General features: G+C 44.9%; 1 protein-coding gene across 2 annotated transcripts in view; it reads left to right on the plus strand.

Moving 5' to 3' along the window:
• Positions 1 to 13,611, plus strand: part of VPS13C (vacuolar protein sorting 13 homolog C) — a 518,321-nt gene that overhangs the window by 331,253 nt on the left and 173,457 nt on the right. For both annotated transcript variants that reach the window (XM_073579421.1, XM_073579422.1), the window contains 2 exons: positions 8,482 to 8,651; positions 10,553 to 10,797. In XM_073579421.1, the coding sequence (XP_073435522.1) occupies positions 8,482 to 8,651; positions 10,553 to 10,797 (415 nt within the window). The remainder of the gene's footprint in view (positions 1 to 8,481; positions 8,652 to 10,552; positions 10,798 to 13,611) is intronic.

Here is a 13,611-nt window from a genome sequence, read left to right on the forward strand (position 1 = left end):
GACCATTACCATTTTGTGGCCCTCCCGTTCGGTCTCGCCACGGCTCCCAGAACATTTACAAAGGTCATGGCAGCTACCATGGACGTTCTGCACTCCAGAGGCATAGTAGTCGTTCCATATCTGGACGACCTTCTCATCAAGGCCCCCACCCTCAAGGACTGCGAGGTCAACGTCTCGATCACGATCGACACTCTGAGGCGCTTGGGATGGTTAGTCAATTTACAGAAGTCATCGACTACCCCGAGTCAGTCTCTGACCTTCCTGGGGATGCTATTCGACACACCCAAGGGTCTGGTGATCCTCCCCAGGGACAAGGCACTGGCTCTCCGTCTGGGAGTTCGCACACTCCTCCACAAGTCCCCCAGATCTCTCCTGTATGCCATGAGAGTACTTGGCAGGATGGCAGCAGCAATGGAGGCGGTACCATTTGCCCAGTTTCACCTCAGACCCCTTCAACTAGCCATCCTCAAGTCCTGGGACAGGAATCCGTTCTCCCTCGACAGGGAGTTCCGGTTATCAGCAAACACCAGGAGGTCCCTGCACTGGTGGCTCAAGCCAACCTCGCTTGCAAGGGGAAAATCCTTTCTCTCCGGTCAATGGAAGGTTTTGACCACCGACGCAAGCCTTATGGGTTGGGGCGTGGTGCACCTACATCACAGAGCCCAAGGCAGGTGGTCACCAAGGGAATCGACCATGCCCATCAACATCCTGGAAATTCGGGCCATCTTCCTGGCGTTGAAAGCCTTCCATCACTTGCTAGCGGACTCTCATATCAGAGTACAGTCGGACAATGCCACCGCAGTGGCATACGTGAACCATCAAGGCGACACCCGCAGCATCCAGGCGATGACCGAAGTAACACTCTCCGCGGTCCACATTCCGGGTGTGGACAACTGGGAAGCCGACTATCTCAGCCGACAAGGAATGGACTCGGGGGAACGGTCTCTCCATCCGGAAGTCTTCTGTCAGATCTGTCATCGTTGGGGGACCCCGGACGTGGATCTGATGGCATCCCATCTCAATGACAAGGTTCCCAACTTCATGGCCAGGACGCGCGATCCGCGGTCGCTCGGAGCAGATGCCCTGGTTCAGGACTGGACCCAGTTCCAGCTTCTGTACATTTTTCCACCCCTCCCCCTGATCTCCAGAGTCCTGAGGAAGATCAAACAAGAGGGTGTTACCACCATTCTGATCGCTCCAGACTGGCCCAGGCGTACATGGTACACAGACGTCGTGCAACTCACAGCAGACGCTCCCTGGCGTCTCCCCACACGTCCCGACCTCCTGTCACAAGGCCCGTTCTTCCACCAGAACTCAGGGGCTCTCAATTTGACGGCGTGGCCATTGAGACCTGGGTTTTGACCCAAGCAGGTTTTTCACCGGACGTTGTTAAAACCATGATCAGGGCTCGAAAGCCAACTTCAGCCAGGATTTACTATCGTACCTGGAAGGTTTTCTTCACATGGTGCGAATCTCGTGGGCAGATCCCATTTCCCTATTCTCTTCCAAAGGTCCTCGGTTTCCTTCAGTCAGGCCTGGACGCCGGGCTATCCCTGGGCTTGCTGAAGAGCCAGGTGTCAGCGCTTTCAGTGCTCTTTCAGAGGCGTATTGCTAACAAGCCGCAAGTGAAGACTTTTCTCCAAGGGGTTTCCCGATTGGTTCCCCCCTACAAACGTCCGTTGGAGACGTGGGACCTCAACCTGGTCTTGACAGCACTACAGTCACCTCCTTTTGAACCCCTTAGGGTGGTCTCACTCCGCTTTCTATCACAGAAAGTGGTTTTCCTGGTGGCAATCACCTCGCTACACAGGGTGTCTGAACTTTCAGCTCTTTCCTGCAGACAACCCTTCCTGGTTTTTTCATCAGGACAGGGTGGTTCTCCGTACAGTACCATCCTTCCTTCCGAAGGTCGTGTCCAGCTTCCACCTCAATGAGGAAATATCACTACCGTCTCTTTGCCCGGCTCCCGTTCATAGGGTAGAGAAGGCTCTGCATACGCTTGACCTTGTCAGGGCATTGCGTATTTACGTGTCTAGGACTGCTCCCTTCCGGAAGTTTGATTCACTTTTCCTTCTTCCAGAAGGCGTTCGCAAGGGCCTACCGGCTTCCAAAGCCACCCTTGCTAGGTGGATCAAGTCCACCATTCAAGAGGCTTACCGCCTCAACAATTCTCCCCTTCCGGCCGGTATCACGGCACACTCTACGTGGGTGGTAGGGGCCTCTTGGGCCATTCGTCATCAAGCCTCGGCACATCAAGTGTGTAAGGCAGCCACTTGGACTAGCCTGCACACATTTACAAAACACTACAGAGTGCATACCCAGTCCTCAGCGGATGCGGGCCTGGGTAGACGGGTCCTGCAGGCGGCAGTACCCCAAGTCTAGGGGACTGTCAGCACAATATTCGTCCACTGCTTCCCTCCCAGGGACTGCTTTGGGACGTCCCACGGTTCTGTGTCACCCAATAAGGCGACAGAGTAAAGGAGATTTTTGTGTACTCACCGTAAAATCTCTTTCTCTTAGCCTTTAATTGGGGGACACAGCTCCCACCCTGTTGCCCTTGCGGGCCGTTGTTACGGTTGGGTTCTCATATTGTTGTTTGAGCCTGGTTATAGTAGCCTTTTTTACAGGCATGGTTATGTTTCTGGTATATTCCTCCTAATGCTTTTGCACAAAACTGGAGAAGGCTGACGCCGTCCAGGGATGTATACTGCAGAGGAGGAGCCAAAGTTAATCTTTTTTCAGATTATGCATAGTGTCGCCTCCTAGTGGACAGCAGCATAACACCCACGGTTCTGTGTCCCCCAATTAAAGGCTAAGAGAAAGAGATTTTATGGTGAGTACACAAAAATCTCCTTTTTCCATTTGTTAATCACAATTTGAATGCTGCTGACTGGCATTATCAATTCCTTGGATATCGTTTTGTATGCCTTTAATTTTTTATACAGTTTAACTACCTTTTCCCATATACAGTGGGGCAAAAAAGTATTTAGTCAGTCAGCAATAGTGCAAGTTCCACCACTTAAAAAGATGAGAGGCGTCTGTAATTTACATCATAGGTAGACCTCAACTATGGGAGACAAACTGAGAAAAAAAAATCCAGAAAATCAAATTGTCTGTTTTTTTTTTTTCATTTTATTTGCATATTATGGTGGATAATAAGTATTTGGTCAGAAACAAAATTTCATCTCAATACTTTGTGATATATCCTTTGTTGGCAATGACAGAGGTTAAACGTTTTCTGTAAGTCTTCACAAGGTTGCCACACACTGTTGTTGGTATGTTGGCCCATTCCTCCATGCAGATCTCCTCTAGAGCAGCGATGTTTTTGGCTTTTCGCTTGGCAACACGGACTTTCAACTCCCTCCAAAGGTTTTCTATAGGGTTGAGATCTGGAGACTGGCTAGGCCACTCCAGGACCTTGAAATGCTTCTTACGAAGCCACTCCTTCGTTGCCCTGGCGGTGTGCTTTGGATCATTGTCATGTTGAAAGACCCAGCCACGTTTCATCATCAATGCCCTTGCTGATGGAAGGAGGTTTGCACTCAAAATCTCATGATACATGGCCCCATTCATTCTTTCATGTACCCGGATCAGTCGTCCTGGCCCCTTTGCAGAGAAACAGCCCCAAAGCATGATGTTTCCACCACCATGCTTTACAGTAGGTATGGTGTTTGATGGATGCAACTCAGTATTCTTTTTCCTCCAAACATGACAAGTTGTGTTTCTACCAAACAGTTCCAGTTTGGTTTCATCAGACCATAGGACATTCTCCCAAAACTCCTCTGGATCATCCAAATGCTCTCTAGCAAACTTCAGACGGGCCCGGACATGTACAGGCTTAAGCAGTGGGACACGTCTGGCACTGCAGGATCTGAGTCCATGGTGGCGTAGTGTGTTACTTATGGTAAGCCTTGTTACATTGGTCCCAGCTCTCTGCAGTTCATAGAATCATAGAATCGTAGAGTTGGAAGGGACCTCCTGGGCCATCTGGTCCAACCCCCTGCTCAAAGCAGGATTCGCTAAATCATCCCAGTCAGATGTCTGTCCAGCCTCTGTTTGAAGACTTCCATTGAAGGAGAACTTACCACTTCTCGTGGCAGCCTGTTCCACTCATTGATCACTCTAACTGTCAAAAAGTTTTTTCTAATATCTAATCTGTGTCTCTTCCCATTCAGTTTCATCCCATTGCTTCTAGTCTTTCCTTGTGCAAATGAGAATAAAGTTGATCCTTCTACAATGTGACAGCCCTTTAGATATTTGTAGACAGCTATTAAGTCTCCTCTCAGTCTTCTCTTTTGCAAACTAAACATTCCCAAATCCTGCAACCTTTCCTCATAAGACAGGGTTTGCAGACCGGTCACCATTCTGGTCGCTCTTTTCTGAACTTGCTCCAGTTTGTTGATGTCTTTTTTAAAATGTGGTGCCCAAAACTGGACACAATATTCCAGATGAGGTCTGACCAAAGAGGAGTAGAGGGAAATAATGACTTCACGTGATCTAGACTGTATGCTTCTGTTAATACATCCTAGAATTGCATTTGCCTTTTTTGCTGCTGCATCACACTGTTGACTCATATTCAGTCTGTGATCTATTAGTATACCCAAGTCTTTTTCACATGTGCTGTCACTTAGCCCTATTCCTCCCATTCTATATATGCTTTTTTCATTTTTATTGCCCAGATGTAGTACTTTGCATTTCTCCCTGTTAAAAACCATTCTGTTAGTTGCTGCCCACTTCTCCAGTTTATTTAAATCTTTTTGAATCCTCTCTCTCTCTTCTCTAGTATTAGCTATCCCTCCTAGCTTTGTGTCATCAGCAAATTTAATCAGTTTACCCTCAATTCCTTCATCTAAATCATTGATAAAGATGTTGAACAATACAGGGCCCAGGACAGAGCCCTGTGGTACCCCACTTGAGACATTCTTCCAACTGGATGTGCAGCCATTTACGACCACTCTTTGGGTCCGATCACTAAGCCAGTTATGAATCCACCTAACAGTTGCCTTGTCCATTCCATACTTAGTCATTTTTTCAATAAGGATTGTATGAGAGACTTTGTCAAATGCTTTGCTGAAGTCAAGATATACTATATCTACAGCATTTCCTTGATCCACCCAATCAGTGATACCGTCATAGAAGGAAATTAAGTTAGTCTGACATGACTTATTAGTTAGAAACCCATGCTGACTCTGTTTAATCACTTCATTCTTATCCAGGTATTGACATACATGTTGTTTAATAATTTGTTCAAAGATCTTTCCTGATATAGAAGTCAGACTCACCGGCCTATAGTTGCCTGGGTCCACCTTCTTCCCCTTTTTGAAGATAGGAACAACATTTGCTCTTCTCCAGTCTTCTGGCACTTCTCCTGTTCTCCAAGAATTTTCAAAGATTATGGAGAGGGGTTCAAAAATTTCTTCTGCTATCTCCTTCAGTACTCTGGGGTGTAATTCATCTGGACCTGGAGACTTGAATTCATTTAGGTTAGCTAAGTGTTTCCTCACTATCTTTCTGTTTATAGATATCCTGGATTCTTCTATTCCCTTAATAGGACAGTGAATAACAGTTGATGTTGCATTTCCTTTCTGAGAGAAAACAGATGCAAAATAGGAATTTAAAAGTTCAGCCTTCTCAACATCCTGTCTTACCATTTCATCATTTTCATCCTGTAAAAATCCTATAGCATCTTTGACTTTTCTTTTACTTTTGACATATCCCCAAAATCCTTTATTATTGCTTTTGACATCTCTTGCAAGCCTCAGTTCATTTTCAGCTTTAGCTAATCTGATTTGTGCCCTGCAGGTTCTGCAGACAGCATTATATTCTTCTTTAGATATGCCTCCCTCTTTCCATTTTATAAACATTTTTTTCTTCCTTTTTAGCATGTGCTTAAGTTCTGTGTTCATCCATCCTGGTTTCCTTAAATGCTTCCTATTCTTCCCTCTTTTCGGAATTGTTAACAACTGTGCTTTGAGAATTTCATTTTTCAAGATTTCCCATCCTTCCTGGACATTTTTGTCTTTAAGGATAGCCAGCCATTGGATCCCTCCAATTCTCTTTCTGAATCCCTTAAAATCTGCCTTTCTGAAATCTAACCTTGACGTCTGAGTCTTCACAGGTCTTCCACCTCTAGTAATCCAAAATTCTAAAATAGCATGGTCGCTACCTCCTAGGGTCCCAGCCACTTTTACCTCCTCCAACCATTTCCTCCCTGTTTATAAGGATTAGATCCAAGGTAGCAGTTCCCCTTGTTTTCTCCCTTACCTTTTGGAAGATAAAGTTGTCAGCAAGAGAGGATAAGAATTTCCTTGACCTGTTAGTTTTGCCTGAGAGAGATTCCCAACAAATGTCTGGATAGTTGAAATCTCCCATGACAACTATGTCATATTTTTTGGAGAACTTGGCCATCTGATGCATAAAGAGTTCATCTATATCTTCGGCTTGCACAGGCGGCCTGTAGTAAATGCCTACAATGGTGTCCTTTCCATTGTTCTGTCCTTGTATTCTTACCCAAACAGTTTCCACAGAACTCCCAGTCTCTGAAGCTTCAATCTCTGTGCAGATATACGCGTTTCGAACATACAATGCGACACCCCCTCCTCGTTTATCAAGTCTGTTTCTTGCAAATAAGTTGTATCCTTCTAGTCTTGTATTCCAATCATGTGTATTGTCCCACCAAGTTTCAGTGATTCCAATTACATCATATTTCTGTTCCTGTGTTAGTAGTTCCAATTCTCCTTGTTTGTTGCCCATGCTTTGTGCATTAGTATAGAAACATTTTAGTTTGTGATTGGTTTCTCTTTCTCCAATATTTTTATTAATTAGATTCTTTCGTCTTTGTTCTTCCTTTCCACTTCTAATAGCAGAGTTCTCAATAGCATTTGTCAGGTGTATGGCTTTTTCTGTCTTTTGCTTCCCTTCCCATGTTGTTCTAGTTTAAAGCTCTCCTTACAAGTGTAGCAAGGCGACTTCCAAATACATGCTTTCCAGTCTTCGTAAGGTGCACCCCATCTCTAGCAAGTAGTCCATCGTATAAGTAGTTCACTCCGTGATCCAGAAATCCAAATCGTTGCTGACGGCACCATCAACGTAGCCAGTTGTTCACCTGCAGAATCTTATTCCACCTCCTTGTTCCATGGCCATCCACTGGGAGGATGGAAGAGAAGACCACCTGCGCTCCCAGTTCTTTCACTTTCTTGCCTAAGTCTTCAAAGTCTCTGCAGATGATTTCCAGGTCGTTTCTTGCGGTGTCATTTGTCCCCACATGTAGTAGCAGGAATGGGTAGTCATCTGTAGGTCTGAAGAGTCCTGATATCCTGTCAGACACATCTTTAATTCAGTTCATTCAGTTCATTCAGTTCATTCACTAGGTCCCCCCGCGTGGTTCTGGGATTTTTGCTCACCGTTCTTGTGATCATTCTGACCCCACGGGGTGGGATTTTGCGTGGAGCACCAGATCGAGGGAGATTATCAGTGGTCTTGTATGTCTTCCATTTTCTAATTATTGCTCCCACAGTTGATTTCTTCACTCCAAGCTGGTTGGCTATTGCAGATTCAGTCTTCCCAGCCTGGTGCAGGGCTACAATTTTGTTTCTGGTGTCCTTTGACAGCTCTTTGGTCTTCACCATAGTGGAGTTTGGAGTCAGACTGTTTGAGGGTGTGCACAGGTGTCTTTTTATACTGATAACAAGTTTAAACAGGTGCCATTACTACAGGTAATGAGTGGAGGAAAGAGGAGACTCTTAAAGAAGAAGTTACAGGTCTGTGAGAGCCAGAAATCTTGATTGCTTGTTTCTGACCAAATACTTATTTTCCACCATAATATGCAAATAAAATGAAAAAAAAACAGACAATGTGATTTTCTGGATTTTTTTTTCTCAGTTTGTCTCCCATAGTTGAGGTCTACCTATGATGTAAATTACAGACGCCTCTCATCTTTTTAAGTGGTGGAACTTGCACTATTGCTGACTGACTAAATACTTTTTTGCCCCACTGTATCCTTAGGCAATTCTTTTGCTTTCCCCATGACTCACAATCCAGAAACGTCAGTAGCTGGATGAAAGATGCAAGAGTCTGTCTGGATCTCAGAAAATCACTCGGCTTTTATGCACACACACTGTGGATATTACCTTTAGTAGCCATTCAAACCAATTTGTGTCAACTTCTGTGCATGTCATCAGGCCAAAATCACCAGGGTTTGTGAACTTTTGATCAGGGTCATTTGGATGTTTTGGGTTGTCACTATGATTTAAAAAGCGAAAACACAGTAGTTTGACAATAAATGGCTTCACCCAACCACTAACCATGAGTGGAGAAAAAGTTTTGGTGTTATCATTCATATTCTCTGAAAATGGCCAAAAAGCAAAAATTCTGCTGGGGTATGTAAACTTTTGCGCACAACTGTATTTATTAAAATGAACTTTGTTTTTTGGGAAAACCCCTTTAATCTAATTGCTTTTTGGATGTTTGTTTTTTTATTAGGTGGCTTCTGACTGGCATCATAATGAAAACTTACGTCTGGGAGAACTGAGGCTTCATCTTCTGTCTTCTTCAGGAAAGATGAGTGCCGATAGCTCAATGGACTTTTCATTTCAACTCAAATCGTGCACTCTTGATGATCTTAGGGAGGGAGTAACAAGGGCTACATCCAGGTCTGTCTGTTCAAGAGACTCGTCACTTTCTCTTTTGTTATCTTTCGAACCTTTCTTCTCCACTAAACAATGATGCTGCTTCTAGTCAAAGCAATTTTTTGAAATGTGATTGAATGGGTTGTAAACGTCCTGATATATAGGATCCAAATATGTGCCGAATCGGCCACTCATCGGTACATAAACATACTCTACCATTCAAAAGTTTAGGGTCACTTAGAAATTTCCTTATTTTTGAAAGAAAAGCACAGTTTTTTCCAATGAATCTAACAAATGATTCAGAAATACACTCTATACATTATTAATGTGGTAAATGACTATTCTAACTGTAAACGTCTGGTTTGTAATGTAATAGCTTCATAGGTGTATAGAGGCCCATTTACAACAACCATCGCTCCAGTGTTCTTATGGTACTTTGTGTTTGCTAACAGTGTAAGAAGGCTAATGGATGGTTAGAATACCCTTGAAAACCCTTGTGCAAGTATGTTAGCACAGCTGAAAACAGTTTGGCTGATTAGAGAAGCTATAAACCTGACCTTCCTTTGAGCTAGTTGAGAAATCTGGAGCATTACATTTGTTGGTTCCACTAAACTTATAAAATGGCCAGAAAAAAAGAACTTTCATGTGAAACTGGACAGTCTATTCTTGTTCTTAGAAATGAAGGCTATTCCATGCGAGAAATTGCCAAGAAATTGAAGATTTCCTACACAGGCTCTAACCAGAGTAGAAAAAGAAGTGGAAGGCCCCGCTGCACAACTAAGCAACAAGACAAGTACATTAGAGTCTGTATTTTGAGAAATTGACGCCTCACAGGTCCTCAATTGGCAGCTTCATTAAATAGTACACGCAAAATGCCAGTGTCAACGTCTACAGTGACGAGGCGGCTTCGGGATGCTGGCCTTCAGGGCAGAGTGGCAGAGAAAAAGCCATATCTGAGACTGGCTAATAAAAGGAAAAGATTAATATGGGCAAAAGAACACAGACACTGGAGAGAGGAAGATTGGAAAAAACTGTTATGGACAGACAAATCCAAGTTTGAGGTATTTAGATCACACAGAAGAACATTTATGAGACACAGAACAACTGAAAAGATGCTGGAAGAGTGCCTGATGCCATCTGTCAAGCATGGTGGAGGTAATGTGATGGTCTGGGGTTGCTTTGGTGCTGGTAAAGTGGGAGATTTGTACAAGGTAAAAGGGATTTTGAATAAGGAAGGCTATTCTCACTCCATTTTGCAACGACATGCCATACCCTGTGGACAGCGCTTGATTGGTGCCAATTTCATCCTACAACAGGACAATGACCCAAAGCACACCTCCAAATTATGCAAGAACTATTTAGGGAAGAAGCAGGCAGCTGGTACTCTATCTGTAATGGAATGGCCAGCGCAGTCATCAGATCTCAACCCCATTGAGCTGTTGTGGGAGCAGCTTTACCCCAAACTTTTGAACGGTAGTGTACATCTCGTACTGCATCGGCGGTATTGGATTTTTTTCGGACGATGATGCAGCCTGTGCTTACGATCTGCTGAAAAAGTTTAATATGCAGATTGGTCTTTTGATGGATAAAAAACATCTGTTTTTAGGGCGTGGCTCAAAATGAACATTCATTTGTTTTGCCAAGGCAGCAGACAATCATTAGTTATGGTCAAAATTATCCTATTTGACCGACCTTTATTTTTGATGTGGATAAGGACCTTAAGAATGTGTGTTTACGTGGCCTAGAAGTTTTATGAAGTTTAATGTGGCCTCAAGAATGCTAGTAAATTAAATTTAACATTTTATTCCTTTACTCTTTATTTATTTTGTGCATTATTGCTGTGAACTTAAAATAAAAGCTGTTCGTGATCCTCTAAATGCATCTAAAACATCAGCATGACTGATCTATCATTTACTCTTTACCAGAATGATTGACCAGAAAGATGCCTCTTGCACACGCAGTATGATTGATATAAGCTACAAGCAAATAGGACAAGATCGTTCCATCACAGCCATCTTGGAGAAACTTTATGTGTGCGCAAGTGTGGAATTTCTAATGACTGTAGCCGACTTCTTTATACAGGCCATGCCTCAGAGTCCGGCCTCAGAAAAACCTTTGCAAATCCATTCCAGGCCGTCCACTCCTACCAAGACAAAAGCAGACAGAGGAGGTGTGCTGTATTTTTCATTTCTAAATATGCAACAATCCTCAGTTGACTATCATCTTAGTAAGAATGCTGCACTCTGGGAATTTGTTCAATGTTTTTAGTTCTCTGACATAGAAAAACAGTATTGTACTATGATTAGTACAGATTAGCTTATAATGGTCTTTATTAATAATCTTACAACTGCCATGTGCCTTCCCCAGAAATGTTTCTTTAGGCCGGTTTCACATTTGCGTTTAGGGCCGCAGCGTCGGCCTGCGCATGGCCGCCGCTAAGCCCCACCCCCTGCCGCGCCTCCGCCAGTAGCTCGGCCTCCGGGCGCATGACGCTGCATGTGTCATGCGTCCCCTATCTTCATCACTGAGGACGCAGGCCGTGCGCAGTATGCGTTTGGCGGCGCCCTTTTGACGGTGCGCCGAGCACAACCAAATTGCAACAGGTTGCGTTTGGCGCTGGTCGGTGCACCGTCAAAAGGACGCAGGCGCCGTCAAAACGCATACTGCGCATGGCCTGCGTCCTCAGTGATAAAGATAGGGGACGCATGCAGCGTCATGCGCCTGGAGGTGGAGCTACCGGCGGAGGCGCAGCAGGGGGCGGGGCTTAGCGGTGGCAGTGCGCAGGCCGACGCTGCGGCCCTAAACGCAAATGTGAAACCGGCCTTAGCCAAGGGCTTAAAAACACTGTTGACATAGTTTATGGTACTTAAGTGGCGTAAATGAGAATGAATTTGTTGTGCAGGTTGACAAATGGTAGACAGCAGACCGCCCAAATTCAGCATCTTTCTCTTAAAGGGCTTGAGCTATTATCACTAAACTTGACATTATTTTTTTAGTTTGCATAAAAAATATATAGGAGAAAAATATTCCATGTTGCTTTCCTTTTGACATCATGAAGTTTTCCAGAAGGTAATAGGTAAATATATATACTACTGTTATACACTCTTTTGACTTTACTCACAATGTAATTGAAAAACACATAAGAAAAAAAGACGTTATTGCCCACTATGTAAGAATGTCGAAACACGACAAATAAACCACATTGAAATGCTCATAAATGGATGTCAACGTAATAGCAACAAAATATACTAGCCCTATAATGTTACCAAGAGAGTACCCCAGACCCTATAGTAGTATCTGTACAGTGGTGCATTGTATCAAAATTAATAAAATCACATTTCAGTACCAATAGCATACTAGTTGTAGCCATGTAAACTTTATTATCAGTATATAAGAACATTCTCACTGGCATGCAGTCGTGCAGGGGAAAATAAGTTTTTGATGCACTGCAGATTTTGACAGTTTTCACACAAGAATGGAGAAGTCAGTAATTTATTATCGTAGGTTCACTTCAACTTTGAGACCGAATCGTAAAAAAAATCCAGAAAATAACATTTTATGATTTTTACATAATTAATTTGCATTTGATTGCATGAAATAAGTGATGGATACTGTAGAAAAACAGAACTTCATATTTCTTTATCGCCTCATTGGGGGACACAGGTTACCATGGGTGTATGCTGCTGCTGCTAGGAGGCTGACACTATGCAAAACGAGAAAATTAGCTCCTCCCCGGCAGTATACACCCACCGACAGGCACCAAGTTACCTCAGTTTGTGCTTAGTGTCTGTAGGAAGCGGACTCTCCCCAGATCCGCAGTTAACTATCCATTTTTCCTTAAAGGTTTTAGTTGTGTTATTAATCTTTTCCATTTGTTTTCCAGATACAGCGTCGGGTAACGGTGTGATTTCTCACCCTGCCTTCCCATATCAGGCGGCTGAGCGAGCAATGTGGTGTCGCCCACATCTCACCTCTCAGGTAGGACCCTTTCCCTATCACCATTCGGGTGCTACGGGCTGATGTAAGGTGGCTGGTTCTAGCCAATTCCCCTCCTCACCCCTCTCCCGGGAGAGGGCTGAGAGGAAGATGGTGGTCACCGGCAGTGGCCTTCCCCCTTCTAGCAAGGGGTTGACGCCGTCTTCTGCACTGCTCAGACGCAGTGTGGGTATAGAGGATCTTCCTTCCCAGCGGCCTTTCCCCTATTCGTGGGGCCCCTGTGGTCATCCTCTTCGCATTCAAGATGTGGGCGTCAGGTAAGTGGTCTGACTGCCCCCACCGGCCCCATGCTCCTTCACATAGAAGCCATCGGCGCTGCTGTTAACCCCTCAATGCCCTCACTTTCTTTAATAAAAAAAGAAAAATTGCGCCCTTTCTTTTCCCAGGCGCGCGCCTCGCCAGATTCTTTGTTCACCGGCCACAGCCGGGAGCTCAGCAAGGGTCCCCCGCAGCTACTGCCAGTACCTACTGTCATCGGCGGCGTCACGGGCATCGGGGGCAGCAAGCCAGTCTCCGGGCGGTTTGTTACTTTCACTTTCATTTGCGGGCGGGCAGCGTCATCAGCTCACGCCCCGCGCTCTTTTCGCGCTTCTTTTTAGCCTATCACAGAGCTGCTTTCGATTGCAGCTTCCTCCTTCCCCTTAATTGTGCGGCACGACCGCTAAACTCCACCCAATCGCGTGGCACGGCCGCTAAGCTCCATCCACCATTCAGGTCCTTCTGCTGGAATCTCGCGTTCCTCTTTGCAAGGAGCTCTGCTGAGTGACACATCTACTCGGCTCTGCTGCGCATAAGGCTACGGTAGGCTCTGCTTTTCCTGGGGCTCTAATTAGCTCCTCTCGGCAGTACTCGCTCCCCTCCCTTCAGTACTTAAACCTATCTGGTTCTGCTATACTGCTGTACTGCCGCAGACTCCACATATGCCCGACCCTGTAAGGGCTCCCTATTCTAGGCCCACCGCTACTCACTACGCCTACGCGCGCTGTAA

This window comes from Dendrobates tinctorius, unplaced genomic scaffold (genome assembly GCF_039654945.1).
Source record: "Dendrobates tinctorius isolate UK_male_01 unplaced genomic scaffold, ASM3965494v1 ptg000062l, whole genome shotgun sequence".
Taxonomy (NCBI): Eukaryota; Metazoa; Chordata; class Amphibia; order Anura; family Dendrobatidae; genus Dendrobates; species Dendrobates tinctorius.